The sequence below is a fragment of the Scomber japonicus genome, chromosome 10 (genome assembly GCF_027409825.1).
Source record: "Scomber japonicus isolate fScoJap1 chromosome 10, fScoJap1.pri, whole genome shotgun sequence".
NCBI lineage: Eukaryota > Metazoa > Chordata > Actinopteri > Scombriformes > Scombridae > Scomber > Scomber japonicus.
In genome coordinates this window covers 12,635,084-12,662,441 of record NC_070587.1, presented here as the reverse complement: position 1 = coordinate 12,662,441, position 27,358 = coordinate 12,635,084, and the positions used below count along the sequence as shown (strand labels likewise).

General features: G+C 42.5%; 1 protein-coding gene across 2 annotated transcripts in view; it reads right to left on the bottom strand.

Moving 5' to 3' along the window:
* Positions 1–198: 198 nt before the first annotated feature.
* creb5b (cAMP responsive element binding protein 5b) overlaps positions 199–27,358 on the bottom strand; it is a 39,639-nt gene continuing 12,479 nt past the window's right edge. For both annotated transcript variants that reach the window (XM_053327316.1, XM_053327317.1), the window contains exons 6-11: positions 18,423–18,549; positions 16,938–17,048; positions 5,950–6,273; positions 4,444–4,671; positions 4,042–4,150; positions 199–3,043 (exon numbers count right to left, since the gene is read on the bottom strand). In XM_053327316.1, coding sequence (XP_053183291.1) covers positions 2,889–3,043; positions 4,042–4,150; positions 4,444–4,671; positions 5,950–6,273; positions 16,938–17,048; positions 18,423–18,549 — 1,054 coding nt within the window. In that variant the 3' untranslated portion in view covers positions 199–2,888. The remainder of the gene's footprint in view (positions 3,044–4,041; positions 4,151–4,443; positions 4,672–5,949; positions 6,274–16,937; positions 17,049–18,422; positions 18,550–27,358) is intronic.

The following is a 27,358-nucleotide window of genomic DNA, read 5'->3' as shown; positions in this document are numbered from 1 at the left end:
ATTTAACTATTTAATGAGCAGTTGTGTCTGAAGGGCAAGCATTGGGAAATAATGTGGATCATTTGATTTGAGCATAAGTTTTCTTTTTTGTACATATAACTTATTTTTCTGTGTGCATAAAGTAACCAGATTTTTGAATTTCAAATCACCTTACTGTATGTTACAGAACAAGTGCTTTATTTTCATACTGTAATGTAACTGCAGTGATAACTTTAACATCTGTACAAATGCAAAAAACAAAAAATGGAGACAATGTCATTACAGACACAAAAAAATGTACAAAGTTATGCAGGCAAGAATGGATTCATCAGTTCATTACATATAAACAATGTATTTAAGCGCTGAAATGAGCCTCGACATACAATGAAAGGCAACAAGTGCTATGCAAACATTATTTACAGACATGTACCACACATTGACTCCCTTCAAAAAGAAAGGTGGTTGCATTACATGTACAGGATTATAGAAATTAATGACATTATGTACAATATTTATAGTTTTAAATTTAAAATAATACAATTATAACATCATTAATGTGTAGGAATTGTTTTCATCTCACACAAATCCACACAGACACACTCATACTGTCCTTCCATCTTTGCCTGCCTATACAGTAACAAATGTCTTTCTGAAAGCACAACCTGGATCCACTGTCAAACATTAAACTAGAAACTCTCATATCTAACTCTAAAATAGCAACATCCTCCAAATGATTCCAGTTGTAAGTGTTTTGAGGTCATAACCATATGTTCACATGCAGGAGGTTAATTTGGAATGGTCAAATAATCAAGATGTGGCTTAAAGAAAACCCAAAACTAAGGCAAGCTTTATTTCAGAGGGTTGGTACAACAAAGCCCTTTTCAAGACAGACAATTTTTCAGATTCATCAACACACATACTATCCTGCACACGCTAAGGTTATGATGTGACAAACAGTCTGAAAGCCTCTACAAAACTTTGATATAACCTAATATGAAAGTAAAGAGCATTTTCATTTCACATGTAGTTTTCTTCATCTTTGACAAAACTGGAGTTGGATTTCTTTTTGTTTTTTTCCCCAAGATAAAAAGGACACAAAATAAATGATTCTAGGTCCTCATCTCACAATACGACCTTATATCGACAGACATGTGATGCATGCCAGGCACAGTCTCTCCATATAGCCTCTCTCGCTGGTGTGTGAAAAGGGAAGGGGATCACTGAGAATTACTCGGACCTTAATATGGCTATCCTACCCTCTGGCGCAGCAGAGGACAAAAGTGCATAGACAGCTCTGCGATTGCTGCAATGTATTTAATCCATCCTACTGTATAGCACAGTGCATTGTGGTCAACATGCTAACATATTTGACATTCCTGGTCAGAAAGAGGAAAGGAAGAGGATTTCTGGTCAACAATGAAGGCTTCAAGGCTGGAAGGGAGATGGAAGTACATCCATCGCCAATCTGAAATACAGAGGAGGCCTGAGAAAGTGAGAAAGCTAGATTGATGAAGGGGTCAAAGGTCAAAGGGAAAAAGAGGATTTTTCTCCTTGGTCAGCTGGTTTTGCCCTAATACGCAGTAATGACAAAGCCAATAACAACTACAACTATCTATAGTATCTGGAGTCTTTGAGAATCAATTGGATTTGATTGTTTTGAAATAAAGATGATGATTAAGGAGATCAAAAGAATTGGCCTAAAGTAAGCCAACAAAACATTTTAAGAAAACTTCAGGCACATTGTGACATTTTGGAAAGCACAGGCATAAACAACTCCTCTTTACAAATCCTAAAACACTATGCCAGTCATGGGATTACAGTCAAACAAATCAGAATTTCTCTCACTGTCTCTCACACTTTTTTTGTTCTTCTCTCTTTACACACCCGCTGAACTTTGTTCTGCAGAGGAAAGAAAGCAAAACACATACTATACATATACACATGCTCAAAACTGTGCAGATGCACGCAAAAATATGTTATATTCATTTGGAATTTGAATCCAAAAAACATGGATTCAGACACACAAACACACAAAAAGAGGCCTCAATAATTAAAGCTTCAGTTGGTCCTGGAGAGCGCAGGAGTTTGTTTCGACTCCTCAGCTGCCTCACTGGTATCACAGTGTACAGTTCTATAGCTGTAACAGCATCGTATGTCCTCGGGATCAGATTGGCTTGGCCGTGCTGATCATTACATGGGCATATAGTAGATGATCAATACTGGGATGTATTGCTTTCATTTGATCAAATTTTCACCATCATGCTGTATTTCATAACACTATTTAGGAATACCACTGACAGGGATAACAGTCATACAGGAAAGAAAGGTAAAATTACATCTGCTTGCATATTCCTGTCTTCAAGACATCATGGCGACAGTTTGACTTGATTCCTGAAGACGACTTAAAGACAGCAATATCCTGCTCACTTGTTCAGAGTTTGCTTTGACAAAATCCTGCATGACACTCGACATACTGTCCACAGTGACACACAGAGAATATTTGACTCATTATTCAGTCCACTGGGCATACAGACATGTAAGAGTCGCTTATAGAGATGACAGCCCGAGGCTTATGTCTCTTTCCTCTGGTTCCATGACCACTGTGGTCCATTTTTGTACCTCTACACAACAGAAAAAGTTACTCAAATGCTGCATGAGATTAGCAAAACTCCCTCTCTGCTAAAAGCACAAAAAAGCAGATAAAAAAAAGTAAAACATTTATGCGTTAATAGGGTTGGTCTATAAAAATACATATTGTAGCTACTGTATAAAGAACAGCCTCACAGGCCTTTGAGGTTTTTCTTGATGGAGTAAAGGGGGGGGGGGCAGCATGTGCAGCTGGTTACCCTCGAAAAGCAGGGGTGTGAAGGGGCAGCTGGGGCTACAACCAGGGTTATAGTCTCTTGTCCCTAGTGGATGGGGTTAATGTCTGTGCGGTGGTTTGCTTGCCCGTGCACACTGCTGCCCCCTACAGTCGTGGTGGAGGTGGTGATGGTGTTGTGCTGAATGACCTGCTGCTGGGAGCATGCTGGCACTGGACTGCCTGCCGGACTGCTCTCTGGACCTGCAGAGACAAAAGAGACATTACTTAGGATGGACGACATGTGTGACTTTGTGTGTGTGTGTGTGTGTGTGTGTGTGTGTGTGCAAGTGTACATGCTATGACCTTCAAGCTGGCTTCAAATGTATGTGATAGTAAAAATATCAAAATAAACACAGAACAAATGTCATTATTGTAAAAGGTGGTTTTATTAGCATAAAGAGATCAATTTCAAACAAACTAAATTCACACCTAACGTCTCACCTGTCATCCCAAAATGAATGGATAACATAAAAATGGAAAAGTGAATCACTCAACTCCATAAACACGCCTGATGAGTTCTGGACACATTGAAGGTGACATCTGTACACAAGCTAGACCCATCGATGAAAAGTCTCTCCCAGCCCAGTCTGGGAGTTGGCTCTCCTCTTTATAAAAGAACCATTCAGCCCAGCAGGGATGTGAGCCTTATTTTCCTGTGCTAAAGCCGCACAGGGAGTTGCCTTATCCTAATTACATGGAAATGTCACTCGTATCCATATCAAAGGGTGGGGCTCTGATGTCATGCGTGACTGAGCCGAGCCACAGTCCAATAATCAGCGAGATCCAGGGGCATCCACGAGAGTTTGTGCAGCCTGTGACATATTTCGCACATTGAGTCTCGGCAGCCTCTGAGCGCGGAGGTGCTGTCAGATGGAAAAATAGGTCTCATGTGGGAATCAGACTACCAACTCCCAGCCCAGACCTGCTACCAGGGTGTGCAACACCCATATGTCAAAGGAAGAGTCTTGCAGCGAGCGTGGGAGCAGGATACCAGCACGTAGGAGCGAAGAGTCTTGGAAGGAACTGTGTGTCCGTCACACTTCAGTCAGTACAGTTTATATCTTTCCTCTGGCAAGACAATTAGCAAGCATTTCCACAGCAGTGCTATCTGCGCTGCAGGGCTAAGGCACACGGATGACGGGGTGTGTTTGGTCAAACTTCCAAGTGTGTGTGTCTGTGTTTATGTTTGAGCTACTCACTGAGGTAACCTTGGGACTCTTTCTGCATAGTGGTGATGGGACAGTCCTTGTGTGTGAGGAGAAGCTGCTTGAGTTGGGTCACCTCATTCTTTAGCATGGTCACTTCATTCTTAAATGAAAAAAAACCCACAGAAATACGTTATGATCACTCATGAAAAAAAAGTGTCAAGTTTGAACAGTAAATTCACAGTGCGTTCTTTTTTTAGTTATCTTTTAAAGATCAGACATACATCAAACTATTTGCATTTATCTCTAGTGCAAAATCACATAATAGCAATACGCTCTAAATGAGGAACTAAAACAAAAGTACATGCTGAGCGTTGTAGGTGACAAAGTGGGTGGGTGTAGATTTAGAGCTCAGATGTTTATCACTGTTTTTCACTCCTTAAGTTCATTTTGTACCTGAAGTTGCATGTTGGTCTGAGTGAGCTCTTCAGCTTTCTTCTCTAAAGACATCACCCATACTTTTCTCTTCTGTCTGCATCTTGTTGCTGCTGCTCTGTTCCGCTCCAGAAACTTTCGCCGACGTTCGTCCGGATCTTCGTCCACCACTCGCCTGCGTCTCCCGCCACTTGGGGGTGGAGACTGCATCGTCTGTGTGGGTTGCATCTGCTGAGTAGCAGGTGACATCTGAAACATAGAGGAAAAGGTATCAACGTCACTGAGGTCTCTGATGAGACAATGTCTGTCTGCCACCCTTCAATAGTCAGACATGTATCCATTCTGAAACACCTGGAAAACAGCCAGCCACCTGTCTGCCGTCACAGCTCAACTGCCCTCAAAGCCATCTGCCTCTAAACAAGCATCTATACATTACCTCCTACAGCCATGTCTGGCAACTTCCCCAAAAACAACATCTGGCCGTGCCACGTGCCTTGTGTACCTTGTGGGCAGTGGGCGTCAGGAGTGAGTGAATGAGTGAGTGACTGGGCTGATTCACCAGCCTGCCCACCTTGTTAAAGAGGTGTCAGGAGGCAGTTTTCCACCGCCCACTTCCACTCAGACTAACACCATCAGACGCAGTCAAAAGGCCTGTTTCTAAAACTGACAGATCTTGACATATACTTGGCAAGGTCAAATGTTTTCAGTCTTCAGATCATTACCATTTTATGAGAACCATGGAAAATGGCTGCTTAATGGCTGCTGTGCATACAGTGTGTGTTGTCTTAATGCCTTAATGGTACATTTGGAACATATAGTGACTTGCATTTTTTTGAAGTAAGATGTTGGGCAGTTTTATTTATTCAATATGCTCAGCATTAGATAATGCAAGGACAACCTGTCTCACGTCACGTTATTTTTAATGCTGTGAGCAATACTTTCATCCTTTTATATAATATTAAACCAAATATATTCACAGCTAAGATGTTCAAGGACTATTAGCCAAGGTTGTCTATTCAACATTAGCACCTAGAGCTTGTTGTGGCCACATAATGGCAGTTTGGCGGTGAAGTAGGGCGTTGAGCAGTTTCCAAAAGACAGTCCTGAGCATCTTTTATAATGCCCACTTTATGCCCTGCTCGCGACCTTTTCCCTCCATGGCAGGCCTCCGACGCTGACCTGTAACTGACCAACCTCAAAAGGAAAAAATTACCTTTGAGGCGGTTGCCTGGAAACTACTTGGCATTAAGGCTGCAACGAGGGAAAATGTGTTTGTCCAGTGACTTATTTTGAATTTCAAGTTTCAGCTTTACTTGTAGACCAAACCATTAACAGCTAATAGCTGAATACAAAACTAACTAAAGTGCTACTAAAGCACTGTCTTGTATCAGTCATGGTACATACACAATGGCTTCTAGCTATATGAGAGGTTTTAATGTGCAGTGTAGTTAATGTGTTATTGAACTTGTGGCTTTGCGTCTGAGCTGTCTGAAAGCTTCTACTCTCTGAGGAAAGTGCATTGCTTACCTGTGAAGCAGAGTGCATTGGAGGGTGTGGTGAGCTCTGGTGTGGATGACCGGGATGGAGGTGGGGATTATGGGAGTTGTGATGGGGATTGTGTCCCTGCGGGTGGTGGTGTCCACCCTGGCCATGGCCCTGGCTATGGTGGTGATGGCTGTGGTGCTGGTACGCGTGGGGAGGGGCTTGCAGGTGCTGGTGCGGGTGTGAGTGCATGTGATGGTGGGCGCCCTGCTCCTGCCGCGATGACATCATCTCCATCATGTGGCCCATGGAATTCATGTTTCCGTTGGCTATGGCACCCGGGTGGTGTGAAAGTGCAGCTTTCAGCCTCTGAGTGGACAAAAATAGTCACGAAACATGACGTTTAACATCATTCTCTATTAATAAAATAAAAGCATTTGTGCATGTGTATCTATAAGTGTGCTGATTATCAACAGTTAGAGAGCTGCTACATGTGCGACTATGAAATGATGAATGTCTCCATAAATCCATATGTCAGGAAAACAAATCAAAGCCACTTAGGCTGTCCTCTGTCTCTCCTTCGATCCTGTCATCCCCCTTCTTTACCTTCCATGATTGCCCATCCCACCAGTCCTTCCTCTTCATATTCTTAATAGCCTCTCTCTTTTCCATGCACTTATGTGTGTGTTTGTGTGTTTTTGGATGTCTGCCCACAGGATGAGCACTCTGACAAGGTGTGAGCCTCAGACTGCTCCCTCACTGTTGACCCAGCAGGAGGTTTGTTGGTTTAACCATGCGGTCTACTTAGCCCTGACTGGGCCCATGTCTCTGAGCGGCCTGGGACTGAGACCAGAGAGAGGCTCTCTCAAGATTGTAAAAAAAAAACATAAACCAAACATACAAGTGCCAAAATATGTCTTCAGGCTGCATCTGGTGTACACAAACAAACAGACATAATTATGAAATACATGTCTGCGCCCTTTCATTACTTATTTACATGTTAACAGCTTTTAGGAATAACAGGTTGAGAGTGTGTTGAGTCTTTTAAACTTTGATTAATACACTTTTTTTACTAAAAGAGCATTTCTAATGCAAATAAACACTTTAAGCAAACACTTAAATCATGTCTATGATTCTTAAGGTTTTATACAACATGTTACTTTGAACCAAAGTTTGCAACAAAACCGAAGTTAAGGCATTTATCTTAAAGCTACTGTTGTGAATTCCACAAAGTTTTCTATTCTCTTTCCCAGTGCTCGCTTTCCTCGCTGCGCTCCCTTCCCCCTTCTCCCAGCTGCTGTCAGTGAGTCTATGCTCTGTCCAGGGCTCCATATCTTTTAACAACCTTCACATTCATGATTCCCATAGGGAATGGCATCCAGCTGGTCTGGATCACAATGCGTAGACACGACCGCAACACAACATCAGCCCTCCAGTCATTTCTCACACTGTCCATGAGTGGAAAGCTTTTTATCAGGAGGGTGGAGACACAGCATACTTAATCATTTCAGAAATGGGACAGTTAAAAAAAGAGCATGCTCTACTTGTTTGTGTTACAAATTACATATATGTTTGTCAGAGCATTTATTGCATATTCTAGAGTCTAGGTGTCCTGTATACAGTTTCCATACACAGCGTGTGTCTGTGATACAGAGTTGCACATGAAACCAGCACAGTGAAATTATGACCTTGCCAAGCCTGTTTTGGCTGAGTAAAGTTTCTGTTTGTCATTCCAAGAGATGCCTGACATAGTGACAGCGTGCTACATTACTAGAGCTACATTAATCTGTTTTTCCTGACGTGCTTCATGAAGAAATTTTAAATTTACTCTTTTTATCTTTGTCTGATCATAGCCAAACCCCTGGAAACCGCCTTGACCACAACCTCAGCAGCACAACTCCCAGGGGCCACAGCCCTTCCTCTTTGTGGCAAATAAGACAGGGGTTAAAATACCACTACAGTCTACACTAACACACAGCGGGCAATGTCAGGCCTGCAGCTGTCCACAGCATCACAATCATACCAGACTTACTGAGGGTAACCAGTAGCAATGAGATGACTCTTACTATGTGTTATCAGTATTTACAGAACTTATTTTTCTGGATAGCTATCTGGATATAGTATTATAATGCAGAGACAACAAAGCTAATTGACATGCAACTAAAACAGAAAAAGGATTTAAATGAGCTTACAGATATCAATCATAGTCACCGGTGTTGACAGGGACATCTTCCATGATTCACAGCATGAATTCTGAGGCTGACAGCCTTCACATAAGGCCTTCCCTTCAGCTAGAGAGGTGAGGCCCACCCCTCTTGTGAAAGAGAAAACCAATCAGGGTTTGACAATCTCCTGCCACTCCGTCACAGAGCAGGCAATCACCTGAATGAACAGAAGCCAGAGAAATCTGCTGGCAGCCTGTCTACCTCTGTATTTCTGTGGCCCTACTAACACTGCCTGTGTGTGGGTAAGATGCTCATCTATGGCTGCTTGAGCTGCCTGCCAACCAGGCGCCAGGGGAGAAGGACAGAGAGGGTAAAGGGAGGTGAAGGGGGGCATTGAGAGAAAGAGGACCAGGGGTGGGGGGAGATTAGATGGCTTCTAGTGTCTCCTCCCCACACACCATCAGCCCAAGACAGCGAGTGCTCATTTATCAGTGTCTGAGAGCCGTCCAGCTGGCAGTGCAGTGCTATCTGTTTATTAATTGAATTAGCCCGCATCCGAAGAGGCCCAAGAGTGTCAGAGTACAGAGGCAGGTCAAAGAGCTGCGGGGGCGTCACTGGTAGTGGTTATGAAAAGGTAAAAGCACCAAGATAAGAGGACTGAAATGATGCATGCGGTTATAATTTTCACCAAACAAAATGCAAAGCAACATAAGTTAATATTGTATAATGTTAAGCTATAGGTATGCTTTCCAACTAGGAAAGCACATCTCTAGCAAAACCTATCCCACATTACAAACAGATCAAAGAGATAAATGAACATCTAACCAGAAAATAAACAGAAAACCTAAATAAGTGGCAGATAGATCAACACACACAGTAAAGAGTGTGTTAAAAGAGAAAACCCTTACCGTGATATAAGCTTATTCCCGCAGCTATCTCTGTACAAGTGCTTGCTACTGCTCCGTCTGGAGTTGAGACACAGCTCAGTTAAACCAACCTCGGCCAAAACTTAAGTCTTTGTATCCAGAACCACAGTGACGCAACTAAGGGACGTTAGCAGAGCGATGATGAGCAGGCTGTGATTCTCAAACACCTTCATCAGGATCCCTAATGCCTCTTTAACACATGGTTGTATTTCCCCAGACTGTGCTAAGCACAAGAACTTAACCACCACATGCATTTTTTCTCTAATTACACACACATACATATACATTTCTCCTGCAGCAACATGGCTGCCTCAGAAAACAGTCATTAAATCAGTGCAGGTGTTAGCCTGTGGCAGTACAGGGTGCTCACAGATGGGATGGCACAGAGTCTGTCGGACCACTGTCTGCCCTGCTGTTGCTAAAAAAATGAAAAAAAATAGCAAAGGAACAAGAAGATGAGTAGTCTATGACATAATAAAGACATAGGCAGATTCACCGGGAATAAATCTATAAACTAGCAGCCTGTGTTTCTGTAATCACATGCATTTGACACTACATTTCATGCATTCTGACAGTGTACTGAAAGTAGTAAGCCTATTGATTTTCCATTGTTAAAACACCATCCCTGATTCAGCCATCGTTTGCCCAGAGGGGAGCTATCTCCTCCCAGACCTTTGCCCCCTGACCTCTCGACTTCCACTTCTTTTTTAAGGCCATTTATGTGGTTTCAGGGAGACCAGGTGACCACCCATTAATGATATTTATTAATGGCGGGTTCCTCTCTGCCACAGGGAGGCTTTGAGTGATGTCGCTGTGAGTGCTCTGGGCACATCCTGAGAACACACTCAGGTTTCTTCTCACCAGATGACTTCATATCTATTAACCCTGGGAGGAGAAAGCAAGAGCATGGAGCAGGTACAAAGGGAAGAGACCACGCCTGCCTCAGGATGGGTAAATCAAACCCTGTGAGGTCAGGGTGAGCACTTTTATTCCCCTTAAAAGTGGAGCAGTGTACTATCAGGGGACCTGTGGCCCTCTGGCGCCTTAAAGCAGGTTAGAAAGATTTAACCAGCCTGTGGAGTCATAGTTTAAGTGCAAAAAGATCACAGTTTTAAATGGAGATCTTCCACTTCACATTAAAGTTGAAAGTGAAGCATTAAAGCCTCCGTCTATCTCTGTCAGCCTTTTGTTAACACTATACCAGTACGGCAGCAAGTTCAGCAATCATGTGTATGTGAACAGTATTTCTAATTGCATAATATATCATAGCTGTAACTTTCCTGGCAATATTTTTTGTGAGCCTCGGCCCTCTAACTCACACTCTAAACCCGACATGGGTTCACCATCTGCAGTTGAAAGCAGGAGTTTGGCTCTGCTGAGTGCTTTGCCAAGCACTCAGAGGATCTAATTCCATCCTCCTCATCTCCACCACTACCCACCAGTGCCTGCCTGCAAAACCCACTCTCTGTCCCCTAAAACTCCAAACCCCCATTAGTTCAATTTTATTAGATTTCCCTCTCGCCCAGAGAGGCAGTAACAGCCCCCCTCGCCCCACTCCACTCTCTCTCACACACCTCTACCCTGTTCCTCCGCCCCCTCTCCCTCTGCTTGCCAAGAGCTGGGGACTGTTAAACTGATTTCCTCAGGGAACAGCGAGGCAGACAGTCTGATGGGAGCGCTGGGCTGTAATGTCGCCCCCTCTCTCCTTTCTCGGGTTCTGGGCCAAGCTGATCAGAGCTGGGCCCGAACAGAGCCTCCCTGTGGTTCCAGACGCAGACAGGGAGATGAACATAGACTGGCTGTTCTGCCAGGGCCAGGCGCTCTGGTGGTGCTCGGAGGAACCGGCGGTATGGGCGCAGCGAGACACACGCCCACTGAGAGAGCATGCTCCAAAGCATGCGCTCATACTCTTGGCAGCTTCTCCACCCTGTCAAGTTAATGGATGGGCCTCTGACTCCAGTCTGTATATCCCCACTGTTCCCTCTCTTGTAAAGCCCTGCTCCAGTACAGCCTACATGGTTATCACTACACCCACTGCCACAATCCTGAATACAGAGAATGCCTAAGAATAACAATGTCAGAGAAAGACAGACCAAAACAGAATGCATAATAATAGACACTGACGTCTGTCAGTTTTTTGTCTTTAAATAATGTGGCAACAGGCAAGTCAGGCATCATGGTGGTAATAAAAGTAACTTGAAATGTGACTACTTGAATCAAAAATAATTTTAAAGACTCTTAAAATAACATGTGTCTAATGCTCGTGTTATTTTTGGCTGGCACGGGACTCTTAACTTCCATGCCACTCACTGCAAATATGTAAATTGTAGCCTGTGTACTTATGATAAAAAGCTCTTTTGTTCATTCAGAGTATGTTATGTCATACATACTTGCATTTCTAGTATCAAATATATTAAAACTATGCTGATAAACATTTGGATTAAGCTACCACACTGTTGAAACACCCACAGGCATGAGATTCCTCGTGTGCTACAACATGTCAAAATGACTGAGAAGCAATTTATTTTCCTTTAAACGAGAAGGAGAAGTATAAAAAGAGGAAGTCTATTAATTTTGATTGCCTGCTGGGGGCAAAAAAGGAAGAAAAGAAAACAGAAGTGGGTCCAACTTGTAGGGACAAACTTGACCATTCAGGAGATCTGAGAGTGACCTAACTGGTCAATATTGACTGAACTTTATCAGACTGAAAATCTCTGACCCAACAATCTTTATCCAATCACCCCTCCAATGTGTGAGTGGTTTTTTTAGAGTCTGGTGAGTATCTCATTCAAAGCTCAGGCTCCAGGGGGGCTCATGGTCACTGGACCAGCCCAGTCTGGCCCGCGGTGGTGGTGGCAGCTGGTTTACCCAAGCTTGGCTCTGCCGGAGCCCTGTCCCATTCACAGGCCCTGAACCATGACCAAATGGCCTTCACATACACCTCCCATCAGCACAGCTAAAACAACAAACATTCATCCAAAGACAAACAGATGCGATGCTCTGTGCCACAACTGCCACCCTCGTCCATAACCCCATCCACACAATCACACACAGAGGCTTATGCATACATGCACACACACATGCAATTACTTAAATATAAATGTGTGCTAGTATACACAGTGTGTCAAAGAACTGGCTAATCTGAAAATAGTGAACATGACTTTTTATATTAACAACATGTTTACTATTTTGTTACTTTAGGACTTCAGGATTATAGGTTAGTTATTACTTCCCATCCATAAATTCTGTTCATCCAGAGTTACATATACATGATCACGGAGTATAAACTGATGAATCAAATAGAAACTAAATAATGTATAAAAGGAAAATACATCTCATGAACTTTATCACATTGCTTGCACTTTCGGTTAGGTTGACTCTCAACTCTGAATCTCACCAACTGTATATACCTCATTACAGGTTCTGATGTTATTCCATGGTTGAGCAGATGCAAACCCCAGTTTTGTATTCAGCAACTGAATGTGGTTGACCACATTGTTCATTATTGAAACAAACAAGCCTGTCAAATGAGTGGCGCATCATCTTAAAGACAACACAGCATGTCTATTTATCTTTGACTATTACTTTAAACAGTATGTGTCTCCAGCTCACAAAAACCAAACACTTTAGTAACACAGTGGAAGCAGTGAGAGAGGGGCCCCTCGCTGGTCTCTGTCCAACACTGATAAACTGGCAGAGACACATTGATCCCCAGCAGCTCCTTAGTCCTGAACTCCACTCTGCTGAATCCACTCACCTCCACAGCAAAGAACATAATCATATGTTTAGCATGTGAAAAAGTTTCTTTGCAATCCAAGTCATTGACATTGACCACTCTCTCTACTGTGCTGCAGTGTATCTTGCCATGTGTCTTGTGTCCCTGTTTGACTGTTGTTTATCGCACTTCCATATCCACATGTTTACTTAACTAACCACACATATGTACATAACAGATCAGTATCAAAAACTATGCGCAACCTCCAACTTCATGGTTTGTTTTAGGCCACTTAGTCCACAGATGTGTTTTGACTCCGAGGACAATGATTGCCAGAGAGGGTGCCAGTGCAGTGAAAGTCAGCCATTTGCACACACAACCATAAGCACACACGCACACACACCAACATATAGAGCACGCATACACATACTGCAGAGCTCAGTGAAGCAGCCTACAGATTCAGCTGTGCTCTTAGCTCACCGTCCTTCTCCAATGACATCATACCCTGACAATGCCACCATTCATACAGATGTTGCTTACAAAACCTGGAGTTAGACTCCTATTGTGTGTGCTTCTGCTCCTCCTCCTCACAACAAGACATTTAGCCAGAGGTAATCCCCTACTATGGTGGTAGAAAATGAATGGAACATATAATAGGGTTACCATGTACTCTAATGGTTAAACTGCTTACAAATGACTCCATACTATGTTAATCGCTCAATCAATCATTACGTAGCAGGGTTAAAAAGTGACACATCTGTGGCTGTTTCACACGTTCTGTTCTTGGCATTTCTGAGCAGAATATCCATGTAACTTTTTCATTTTTCACTTGCTTGCTATTTAGGGAAAAACTTCATCTTTAGCGATCTTTAAGTCTATTAACCTAAATGCCTGCTGCAATTCTGTAACTGAAACATAAGAACTGGTAGTGTAAATGAAATGTAAAAAGCTGCATTATTGTGCTTGAAACACTTTGATTATTGGCCCTCGTGTGTACTATGAAATGTTTCTTTAAGAGACGCACCGTTTTTTTCCCCTCCTCAAGTAAAAAGGAGTACATTTAGAACATGCCAGGAATTATGTCATCCACCCATCTAGTGCCAGCTCCACAGCCAAGAGAGCTGCAATGAAGGAACATATAGTATTGTTTACCTCATAAAAAACTCAGCACCTAGCCCAATGCTTAGTGACAAATTTATTGTCCTTAGTTACAATGTAAACAATAGATAATGGGGAGATAATAAATAACACATTTTCATACACCAGCACCAAACCATTTCAAGACCCTGCTGTCTGAAATTAGCAGGCAAGCGGGATGTGGAAAGCATGGAGCTCATTTAAAAAGGGACACAAAAACAATGCCGAAGTCCACCACTTTGAAAAGGCTCCCAGTGACATGAGCTGAGTCATGTCCCACAGTTGGCACTCGCAGATGTTATTTAGAGCCAGCTTAATAAGAGCTTGTAACAGAAGAGAAATGATAGTGAATATCTTTCATCATACAAACAAATATATCAGTTTTTGGAGAAGAATACAGTGCGTGGATGCACATTTGAGTGTGTTTATATAATTTATGCATCTCCACATGCATGTGTTTACGTCGTACTTGTGTTTTTAAGTACCTGACTGTCTGCATGAGTATGTGTGTCTGTTTACCTATGAGACATCGTGCAAATGACACAGAATCTGAGCAGACGGTGTGTGTGTATGTGTGTGTGTGTGTGCAACTGTTCGTGAGGCCCTGTGGAGAACTGGCTCTGAGCAGTGACGTAATGCCTTGGCCGGCGCACTGTGGAACTTGGCCTCCTCTCTGCAGCGTTTCCTCCACGCTGCGAGGGTCAACTATCCCACAACCTCAAGCGCACAACACGCACCATTCTATTCCCCTGACCACAACAGAACAGAACACAACCACACCCGGCACCATGAGCACCCAGTGCTTCACAAGAAAAAAGAAAAAAAAAGGTTGAACCAAAACTAATAAAATTCTCCAATCTTAGCAACACTCCCAACCAGCTAAAAGCACTGAAAGAAAAAATAAAAGTCAGTTATTACACCATCGGGCTTTGCTGGACCACTTAAATGATGGCGCTTAAGTAGAAAACTTGAGATAAAAGAGAACAAAGACTGGCACTGATGCAGAGATACAGTCTTCGGCCCACAGAGCACAAACAGAGAGCTTGGAGTGAGATATGAGTCCCCAAGGGGCCACAGCAGTCCTTTGGCTCATTAACTATTTACACCAGAGACAGGCCTCCATGCTGCTCTGGCCCACCACAAAATCAATTAGACTTCATTAGCCCAGGCTCTGGACCCACAGTATGCTTTCTCTGGCAGGGGAGGGTTAATCCTGGTACCATGGCCTCTAGTTACAACAAAATATCAAACAATCACAAGCACACACATGTAGACATGCACACATGCAGAGAGGTACAGGAAACTAGGCCAAGCAAAAGCCCTTTTAAGTCACGTACAAAGAACTCTTCCAATTTCTTGCTCTTGTTCGCTGTTTAGTGTCTCAGAATATCAATACCGTCTCTCACTTTTCAACTCCCCACTCACTCTGCCTGTCTATCTATTTCCTTCATGTCTATCAAAGTCCCACTCAATTCCCTTCTCCACTCTCACAATGTAAACGTTGAGCAGAAAGAGTGCATCCAGGTCCGTGCCTCGGGGGTGTGGGGTTACAGTGCGGAGATTTCCCATTGGCGGAAAGTCAACATGGTTGGGGTAATGCGATTAGAGCCGGATTGAGAACGTCGCAGGGGACACATGGGCCTGATCATGGCCCAGTTATCCGATAGCAAGGCCGTATTTATCGACCTGGCCCGGGCGCGGATATTACAGACATTAGAGACCACGTCTATGCTTATGAAACCCACGCTGGAGATTGCACCCTGATAACACAATTAGTCTCTCACTTTCTGTCCACAATCGTGGAATTCCATCAGTCACGTTCAGACATCAGGGAGCAGAATCTCAATTGATCCACATTTGGTTGCCGTGCCTCGTGTCTGAATGGCCAACTGACCAGAAAGCTGCATGGTTGAGGGGCCTGTAGCCATTTAATGACTGCATATGTTTATGAGAGGCCTAACAGAGCATTTACAATTCAATTACATAGATAGGAGAAGAAAAAAAAAATAGTAAGATGTGTCTGGACAACGGCCAGAGGAGAGATAAGCCTAATACACTAATATTGTGTTACCCCAGCGTGTTACCATAGGAACAGTTGAAGAGATTCAAAAGACTACAAAGACGATCAATCTTGAGAGAGCAGGAGGAAGAGGGAGAATTAAATGCCCTGGGAATGCTCCCGCTCTCCTCTATCAGAGCAATAACTCTTCTAATGACCTCTGCTGCCTCCTCTCTCTCTCTGTCTCTCTCTCTCCCTCCCTCCACAAGATGTTTCTCTCCAGCAAACTCAGCTATCAGTGAACCTTTCCAAACACGAAGAGCAGCAAATGCTTTTCATTACGTTTTGTGATTTTTTTGATTTCCAAGTCATGACACAGTTTGCTCTTTTTTTCTGTGGCGCATTTCTTTCCATTTTCAGAGTTATTTATTTTGAAAACAATGGTTGGATGATGGTCATGTTGCTACAGTATTAATCAATTCATATCACCTAGCGTGTAACTGTTTGTCCATTTGTCATTAATCAGATTTATACAGTCGGCCCTTGGCATTAGTATCACAGCAGTACAAGTATGCAAAGCTGGAGTGAGTGGAAGGTCTCTTTCTCTTCAGTTTTTTGTTTTTTCAATAATCCTCTACACTTCCTTAACTCTCAAAATCCGTATCCATTCTGTCTCTCTCCACTTTCAGCTTTGGCTTATTCCCACTGCTCTAACTGCCTGCTTTGTGAAGGATGAAGTCATTTGATTTTTTCCCTGCTGTGTTAAACTAGCGCTAACAAGTTGTAGGACCTACAGAACATGTTCTGTACATTAAGATATACATCAGGCAGTCGGTGGGCAGCCGAGCCACAACCACATAAAGGGCCCTTTATTCTAGCCAGAGTCTCCAATGCTGCACTGGCAGGTTCAGACACAGCTTTGATTACGTACCAAATGATGAAATCCACACAGACCTAAGAGTATAGCTTTGCTGGCAGAGCCCAGTGGAAAAGAGAGCTGCAAAACTTTGAGCTTGTGAGCATGTGCACTTGTGTATGCATCTGCATAAATGTATATGTATGTATCCATGTGAATGCATACATATACTCACCAGTTTGGCCTCTGAGTGCATGGAGGGAATGTGAGTGGAAGAACAGGAGCTGCTGTGGGTGGGACCTTGCATACCCATCATATTGGAGCCCATGGACATCTGTCTCTCCATCTGAAGATTACAACACAATGGGAACAGTTATATTCATACATATGCACATATCATCCTATACCACAAAGCTTTTTCATAGAAGATGAGTCAATACATACTGACTATTTAGAAATTGTGTATTCTATTGGAGAATTTCAAGTCTTGATGAAAAGCTATCACTGCTTTCTAAAAAAGCAAAACGTGTGAGACTCATCGTCCTGCACAGTGAGCTATGGGGGATGAGATGAGAGAGCATGAGAGCCTGATTTCACATGACAGGCTGCCCTGTGCACAGCTCTGTGTGATTATAACTGGAGCTGACCCAAAACAGGAAGCCAGCATGGAGGGACTTAACACAGGAAGCCGGTGCAACAGGGGTATGTGTGTTTTTGATGATAGTGTTGTGAGTGTCAGTCGGACTAACACATCAAACCCCAGCCGCACTTGATACAGGATGCCTTAATGTCTTAAAGTTGAACTAGCTGTGAGGAGGTGTGAGGAGGTGTGTGAATGCATCAATATCTGTTTTCATTTGTGTGTGGTAACCACTTGCCCTAAAATGCCCCTGGTCAGTGTGGTCATGTAACACAGCAGAGACCTGAATGTGAGGAAATCAGCTGGGAAGCTGACAGGGGTGAAAGGTCATCTGCACAGGGTGATGATGTGAGCAGTGTTTGCTGAGCAGTATATGCAGGAAAGAAGAAACCTTTGTGTGAGCGTCTGCATGCATACACATGTGTATGTGGGCTGCTGTGGCCTCCCAGCTGCTGAACTCTGGGTGGTGTGGGGAACACCTTGGGGAACGACCCCCCCTCCACAAAACCCCAACCTCCCATACCCCTGTCCACAGAGAATCAGAAAGACCTAGAACCTGACACACAGCCTTAATTGCACTAAGTGTGTTTTGTGTAAAAATATCACCCAAACCTGCACCCCTTTCCTGAACCGTCAATCTTCCCCAAAATGGCTTAGCTCTTAATTTAATAAACATGGGAGGGTTTTTTTTTTGAATACCATAAACACGGGCTGTCTTGTGTTACAATGAGAACATATGTTGTATCATTAGAATCCTGATATGAGCAGGTTTTTCTGAGTTGTTATCATTTCCTGCTTCCCAATGTGGGTCCCCTAAATCTTTTTGGCTTCATTACAATAAAGTCTATATTCTCAACCCAGAGGTAAAATCCTTCATTCCTACAGAAGAGGACTTCTTTCATTAACTGTAGTAAGTCATTTTTATAGTGATAGAACACATCCCCCAAACTACAACCTACATAGTTTGTGTGCAGATTGAATGTACACTGTCATCACTTACTGCATGTGTGAGTGTGAGCGAGTGACTTTGCTCCAGCATGTGCGAGTACACCAGTGATTGAGTGTGCTCTGTGTACTCACGGGCATCAGCACAGCGGAGGAGCCAGGCATGGTTGGGTCTGGCAGAGTTCCAGGCATGGAGGCTGGCAGAGGCTGTCGCTGTCTGTTTCGTAGGTGCAGCAGTGAGGACAGTGAGCCGGGGACAGGCCTGGGACACACAGACACACACTGTGTTATAAATCATAAAAGAGTAATTTTCTTTGTTTTGTCATATGACAACATGAAACCAAAACTACCACTACCACCTCTACGGTGCTAATTACATATAATTTCTGCTATGATACATCTATAACTGGTGAATAAACATATAATGACTGATTGATAACACAGGATAACATAGTTGTCATGATATTTAATGGTTTATGATTACACATGTCATAAATCTCTCTGACAGGCAAATTTAAAACAGTTTAAAAGTGTTTAAAACTGATGTTTGAAAGTTTATTATGAAGTCTTAACTGAAAGTCAGATTTCTATCAATTTCTTCTGTTGATATAATAATATAATAATTGCTTTGTGCGTTAATATCATGAACATACCCAATACATACTTCATATTTCGTATTCATCATCCAATAGGTATAGTTTATATGATTACAGCTGCATTGTATTATATTAATTCAATCAATAATTAATAATCTGTCTATGCAACATTAACAAAACACTCTTACAGCATTACAGTGTGTTAAAAACCATTCAATGTGCACTTTTACACTGCTGATAATGTAAAATGGGGGATTTTATTTATTTATTTATTTGTTTAACAGAAGTTTGCAATGTGCTTTAATTATGAAATTAAAGCAAATCTAGTATTTTATTTGGTTAAGCAACACAGCTCTAGATTTTTTTTAAAGTTAGAGATATGGGGGAAAAGGGATGATTGTACTTAAATGACTTGATGGATTAATTCACATTTGCAACATGTATGACTTACAATAAAAACTGAAGTTGCCAAAGAGCTACTGATTATAATTTTCGTTAAGAAAAACAGCCAATTCCATCACAGATCACGTTGTGAGTTTTAAAAGAACAAAAGAGTAGTGATGATCATACCAGAACTAGTTTGTGATGGACAAAGGGTTTTCAACACTACATGAAATTACATACAGTTTAATGTCCAAGTAATGAGGCATTTTTAACATTTCCACTGAAAAATGAATCTCTGGAGATGCTGTAGCACCCTGACAAATGAAGAGCCTATCGACAATGGAGAAGAATGCTTGGACTATCACAATTCTTTTTGTGAGATTGCAAAACAAAGGACGCTTTAGTGTCTTATGTAATTTCACGCATTAATTCGTCAGAATGGAAAACAGAGTATGTGGCTGTTGCATTAGTGCAGCAGTTGAAAGTTGAGGCATCTTGGGAGTTTTTGGATGCACTTTAAACACGCACACTTCATGCAGTACAATGGATGAATGATGATGATGGTGATGATGAATGAATAATATTTGTCATAACAACCACATGAGATGTGCATGACGAAAATCGCATTTAGAAATTGCTGCAGCGATGGAAGCTCTGTGGGGAAAATCTCCCTTATTGACCACAAAAGCGTGTGCGGACAAACAGACCTATCCACACTCACGGCCACATCAATAAATCACATGTACAGATGAGGCCCAGGCTGTGCTTAAACTATTGACAGCAGTCCTGTCTCCATCGCTGGCTTAAGGCTGCAGCCATCCAAACACCCAGACCACTACATCTGCACACAGTGACATCATTTATACAACTGCCACCAAATCCCTGCTTGTAAGAACACAGATTTCCAGCTGTGTGGGTACTGCAACACCCAAATGCATATAATAACTATTCAGTTCCAGCAGCCTAAAAAATGGCCGGCATTCACTACATGATTTTTTAAGAACCCTGTATCAGGAGGATCAATAATTCTCTAGTTATCAGTATCATCAGGATGAATGCTGCCTCTCATCAGTCAATAAAGCTCCATTTCCTTGAGTATGTAGAAATGAGTGCAAACAAGAAGCATTTAGGTTAGCTGTGCTCAACGGGTTAATATAATCAATTGACTGCATCATAGCCTGGATTACGGTAATGGTGAGTGGTGAAGGAGTGATGGCCAAATGGGGGCACCAGAGCGAATGTTCCCCCACCTGAATAAATACCTTTATTTGTCCAGACCTTAAATATGTGCATTTACGCTCCAGACATTTTAGATTGCTCCACACACACAGAACCATTACCATCCGCACCGTGTGTCATTTCTGTCTAACGTCCCAATTTATCACAATCACACTCATTTAACTGCACATATGACATTTGAGCAACACAGCGAATCCAAACATTTCCACATGGGAAAAGTCATGAAAGTACAATGAGGTATGCAGTATAGCCGTGCTTTACATCAACACCATTTCCCTCTGCCAGCATTCAAGAAGATGTAATAACAGTCACAAGGCAGTGGCTGTGACATGCTGCTGATTTTGTAGATAAAAACTTTTTTGCTGAATTTTTGTTCAGTATGACGACTGCCTACATGGTTGTTGTTTTTTGCACTGTAGATGTAGAATTAGATTTTCTGGGACTTTTTTTTGCCTATAACCATACAGTAATACATTTTCACTGAATGTAACCCTATAATATAAAATCTATGCCCACAACTTTTGAATTTGACTCATGGGCTCACAGGGTTTGAAAAACTGGTTTATTCAACATATTTCAATTGATTCAGTTAGTAGGTACAGGTTGCTATATTTGCATATATTCATATTATGAGCCCTATTTTAATGATCTAGTGCATGACGTGAAGCGTGGCGCAAGTGCCTTTGGGGCGTGACCAAATCCACTTTAACTATTTTAATGGTGTAATGCGCCAGGGCCAAACCTGATGTGTCATTCATAAAACGGAAGAATATGGAGTTATAACCGACCAGTCTGACGAGTGTAGAAGTGTGTGGTTATATTGTAGCAGGATGGTGTCATCAGCTGATTTAATGAACAGTGAGCGACTGAGCCTAATGGCACTGCGCTCTGTCCAGTATCTCAGAGGCTGTAGATTTATCAACACATCAGTCCTACAGTATAAACAGCTATGGATTACAGACACTGTAAGAATCACTCACATTCATTAACAGATCAGTACAGATGTTTTAACCACAGATGTTCAAATGCTTTTCTTGTTGATAAAAAGTGGCAGCGGAGCGGCTTTCCTCCAGAACCAGGCGTGGTGCTGAGACCCAATTTCCACAAAAACACCACCACCTCGCTTTGCGCTGCATATTTGTGCTTCTCCTCCCGTCAGGTCACTGTGCATGCAGCTGCGCACCACACAGACGCCGTGGCGCTTTGTTTTCATTTATTTATCTTTTAATTACAATTTCAGTTTTCTTTAAAATCGTTTTGTTCAGTCATGGAGTAATATGTAAAGTCAGCAGGGCTTTAATTGTTTAAAGTATGGAAACCTGTCAGTGTCATCTTAAAAATGTATTAAATATTGTTCAAAACCTGTTGTAATCAAGTTAACCTTTCATACAGTTAGGACACTGTCCGCAGTGGCACTCTCCAAGGTGCTGACCCCCCCCCACACACACACACACACTAACAAACATACATTCTCATTTAAAAAAATATATATATATTTTTACAATTAATTAAATCTGATATTATGATTAACCAATATGACATGCATTTTTAATATGTTGATGTTATTTATTTGTTTGTTTGTTTGTTTGTTTTTGCATGTTATGTGCCCCTGCCTGTCCCTATATGTGTGTGTGTGTGTGTGTCTGTGTGTAACAGATAGAATGTATGCTCATTGTGCATCCGCCTATTAAAATCTTGATAATGCGCCCCTAAAATAACAGTGACCAGAGACTTAAAAACCAACGCGCTACCAATGAAACTAACCACATCTCACTTTGAGACCAACACGCCCATGTGCGCAAAACCAGTGCAAGTGCATTTGCTATTTAGACAACGTGGGCACAGGGCGTCGGTGTGAAACTATAAAAGATGTCTTGCCCGCTATCCGCTGTGTGCCGGGTGCAAGATGGGGCCCTATATATCCAAGAACCTTGTGCACGCTATACAGTACATCAAAGATGCTGATTTAAGTCAAACTTGAGCCATAGAAGAAGAGTTATGGTTATATACTTGGTTTTGAATGCAGACTGCCCATACAACTATGAGACAAAAATAATGAAAAATGAAAATGATTGGTTGTGTAAGTGATTGTAAATAACCATATAATGCATAAAATGATGATAATGTAGGCTACATGAATCTTTCTTGAATTAAACAGTAATAAATACATTAAATAGCTCAAAAGATGATGATATTCTCACTAGAAAAGTCAAATCAGACTGTAGCCTAATGGCTCGCCACTCTGGACAAAGATAAACTCTCTTTTTCTTTATGCCTGTCCTCATTCAAGATAAGACAATGAAATTCACTAACACAGATCACTTGTGGCAGTCAACCTTGCAGAAGTGGGTACACAGCAGGACGCTGGTCGTAGCAGGTCAGGCTCTTGCTTTGTAAAGAAGAAAGGCTCCTTTGAAACCTCTACAGGTTTTGCTGCTGTGTCTGTCTGTCTGTCTGTCTGTCTGTCTGTCTGTCTGTCTTTCTGTCTGTCTGTCTGTCAGCAAAGCTAACTTGCAGCAGTGCAGGGAGAGGACAAACATTATCTGTCACCAATCCCACACCTAAAAACCCAACCTGCTCGTCCAGCAGGAGGGGGACAAAACATAGTAAGATCTGAGAGCACTTCCTCTGGGGATTAATTTAGCTTTATGCTGACTGTGCTGATAAATAAAGACAAGAAATAGCTGGCATAATGCCACTTTTCTAAGGTGGAGGTTTTTATTACACATTGTGAATGTATCCATTTTCACTGTGTAGATGAAAAGATAGTTTATTATGCACAAAAGAATAAATCAGCCTTTAGTTAAGTTATTAAGTAAAAAAAACCCTAACCCTAACCCTAACCCTAACCCTAACCCTTTTTGTCAGAATTAAGTTTCAGTTTCAAGATTGTATTTTATGATGGTGAATTTAATCAATCTGGATTTTTAACTGTTGGTCGGAAAAAAAAAAAGAAATCTGACTAAATCATATTGTGTTCTGCAAATGTGTGATGAATATTTCTACAATTTCCTGATAGTATATACACCAAATAATCAAAATAATTGTCAGCTGCAGTCATAAGTGTCAACATACTTTATACATTGTAATGTATCATTTCAGCTTAAGCGTGTGATGCAGGATTTCTAATTTCCGTATATATATATATAAAACCATTTTAATTAACACCTCACAAAACGTGCTTTTTTTTTTTTTTACACTTCCGCTTTCTGTGCCAGTGTGTGAATGTGCTGGAGCTGTGTGTGAACATGCGTGTGTGTGTATGCATGTGAGTGAATAATGACAGGCTGTGGCTCCACTGAGGGGATTGATAATAGCCTGGGCTGTGGGCCCCAGGGGAGAGCAGGTAGACACTCTGCAGTCCTGACCCTGCACTCTCACATTACTGAGTGCCTTGCTCTCAGCCCAGCTTTCCTCCACAATCCCCGCCCCAGAACCACCATCCCTCCAACCCCCGCCCACCTTCACTCCACCATGACATCACTGTTAGACCTTCTTCCATCCCTGAGTCCTCCTTCTGCTTTTTATCTCTCGTTCCATAGTATATTTCTCAGAGTTATCCCCCTTCACACTGTTATTTTTCTTCCCAATGGAGCACGTTTGACAACTGTTCATTGTCCTGTTAATCCTTTAACTCTCTTCTGTACCCCGCAGGGTGCCCACACACTAACTCAAGCCCCTCTAAACTTGCTTGCCTTAACCTACAAATCCTGCAGTCTGCACATACACTAAGCTTTGCTGTCCCAATCCCCACAGTCCCAACTCCAACTCGAGTACTGGGGGGACTTTAACACAAGGGGCATGGCTGCCATCCAAGAGGAGAGGGAGGGAGAGAGAGTGAGAGTGAGAGTGAGAGAGAGAGAGAGAGAGAGAGAGAGAGAGAGAGAGAGAGGGGTGCAGGGTGCAGTCAGTCCACTGACTCATATCCTTCCCTTTCTGACTCTGCTCCAGCAATGATGTAATGCTCTTGGCTTTTCGCCCTCCCCCCACCCTGTGCCTGCCTACCCCCAGATTTCGTCCCTCCCTCCTCTCCTCCTCTTGCTTTTTCCCTCTCTTTCCCTCCTTGACTCGTCCAACATCGCTGCGCTCACTCCTTGCTGGGTGAAGTCACTGTGAGCTCTGGGTAGACACAGCAGCTAAAAACTTTCGAACGTAACCAAAACAGCCCAGGGCCAAGTTCCAGACGTTCGGGAGACGGTGGTGCAGTCACCATGGGAACAGAGGTAAACAGAGAGAGAAACAAGGGCCTCAAACAGCTTGCAGCTGCCTGGCTCTCTGAGTAAACACTACACAGGACCTGCCCCTGATTTACTGCCTTTAATCACTGGTGGGAGGAGAGTGCCATGGGGTTTGGACTGAGGAAATAATACGAATCTGATCAAATAAATCAGCCCTAATGGGTTACGACACAGGCTGACTTTTATTAGCGGGCCAGAGGAGGGATGGATGCTGGGAGGGTGCTACACTGCATGGGTTGGTGGGATGGATCTGGGATGGGGTGTCCTCTCATTAGGGAGACTCAAGCTGAGTAAAGCCATGCCAAAGCACAGTTGAGGAATGGTGATGAATGTTTGTCTGATGCCTATTAGTGTTGTGGGATTTATTCACAAAATATGATATGGCATTGGCTGAGGCCAACGAGGATGGGTTGTCTTTAATTTTCAACGAAAGCAGAAAGTATGTCAGTACATTCCTATCACTGCTGGATTATAAAACTCAACAGTAACAACTGTGTCATCTTGTTATAAGCTAATGCCATCTGTCTGCAGCACCTGACTGGCATTGTACTGCCCCTTTTACTTCTAATGACAGTTCATCCTTCACCTACTAAAACCTGACTGTTTATTAGCATTTTTGTCTATCTCCTCCTTATCCAACTTCTCTTCCTCTCATCCTGCCACCACAATCATGTCCTCCACTGTCAGTCTAATCTGTCTGTCTATCATACAGTTTTTCATTTCTGACTTCCTTTGATAATGCATTTTCCCCACACCTTCATTCTTCTGATCCCATTTGTCCACACTCCCATCTATCTTTTCTTTTTCTTGTGCAGACAAGTCTCTTATCCTCTCCTGCACCCGCCTAGCCATCTACCCATGTCCTCCACATTTGATGCCTCTCCTCTCCACCCTCCCCAATCCTTAATTTCCTTTCCTCCATCTACCTTCTATCCCCCTCTTCCTCTCCTCCATCCACCTCTGATCCCTTTATTCCTCTCCTCTGTCCACCTCTGATCCCCCTTTTCCACACTTCCCTGCGCTGTGATCCCTGCGCTCCCCTGAGCTGTGAGGCATGTCCCTGTGTGTGAGTTGCTTGTGCAGGAGCCTGCATGTGTGGTGGCCCCGGGGCAGGGATGACACAGCCCCGCTGGAATGAGAGGGAACAGAGTCTGGGCGTTCCTCTACAAACGCACTATTAAACCCACTGCAGTACACAATGAGCTCATCTTAATTCAGGTCAGATGTACATCCTGCATTCTCTCTTTCTTTTTCTCTCTTTCCTCTTTTGTAATTGATTGCACTGTATACCTTTGTTTTTCTGTACCTTTGTTTATTTGTTCTTCTGCTCTCTCTGCCTGGTAGTACTCCATCTGCATTACCCCTACAATGTATACATGGTTGACTATTGCCCATATTTGTCTATGGAAAAGGGCATTTGTCAGAGCATGAGGGCACCTCAAGCATTTTACAGAGGTCCTGTGCTCCTGCACTCAGGGCAAGCCTCTCTCCTTATCACTGCTGTCTGAATGCAATCTAATCATAAACAATAATAAAGGAAGTTTTGTTTAAATTCAAGTTCATGAGGTCAAAGTTTGTTCATGGAAACATGAAAAGTGCATAACTCTCTCCGTTGAAGAGAATTTCTTGTTCTGGCACTGGCACAACGGGTGGAGAAATACTATGAGCACACTTGTTTCATTACAAGCATGGGAAAAGGTGTTATGCAATCTATGAAAATGTAATATTTATTGCATCCTGGAATAAAATCATTAAATCTATCCTATGGTACCGTTAATTCGTTGTACTAATAGCAGAAGAACTATATGTAAAGTGAGAGAGAGAGAAAAAAAGATCATGGACTGATATGATGGTCACAGTGTATATTAAGATACAAGAAATATAAATGTGGTTAGTAAAACTGATGTTGCACTACAGTTGGGCTTTGCATGAAACCCCAACGTTTAGAAGGCATGAACATCTATTTGTGCAACTTCCTTTAAAGGCAAAAACAAGGACCACGCATAGCCGGTTGACTCCGAGGTGTGAAAATTATTGTACATTTTAAGCAGCATGGGAAACAAAACCACAAATTGACTTCCTTCAGAGCTGTGCAGAGCAATGTGACAGTCACGCATGAAGTTGCACGCAAGTTTCCCCTTGGTGAGACACAAGCCAAATTTACAGTTAATTTAGAGATACAACCTTGATTTATGAAGTTGTTCTTCTACTGACTGATTATTTAAAGGGAAATTGAAGGGAATTGAAGGGAATACACTTGTGCAAGTATAAAATGTTAAAAAGTTCTATTTTAAAATGGAGTTCTGGAAACAATTGAGAAAAAAATTAGACGGGTAGTGACAAACCAAAACAGTCTCACATCAACCGTCAGTGGTTTTGAGGATTGCACCTTTTAGGTTCACACAGTCCTCAACATTCTTAAGAGTTACCCACTGAGGTTGATAAAGAACCTCCTCATTTAATAAAAGCACCTGTTTTTATACACAGCCAAATTTCAGAGAAGTTTTTAAATACCACATGATTATAAATTGATGGTCAGATACCACATCTGTACTGTAATCACTCCTCACTTAACCCAGCTGCATTCAGGTTGATTGTGCTATGTAATGGAAAC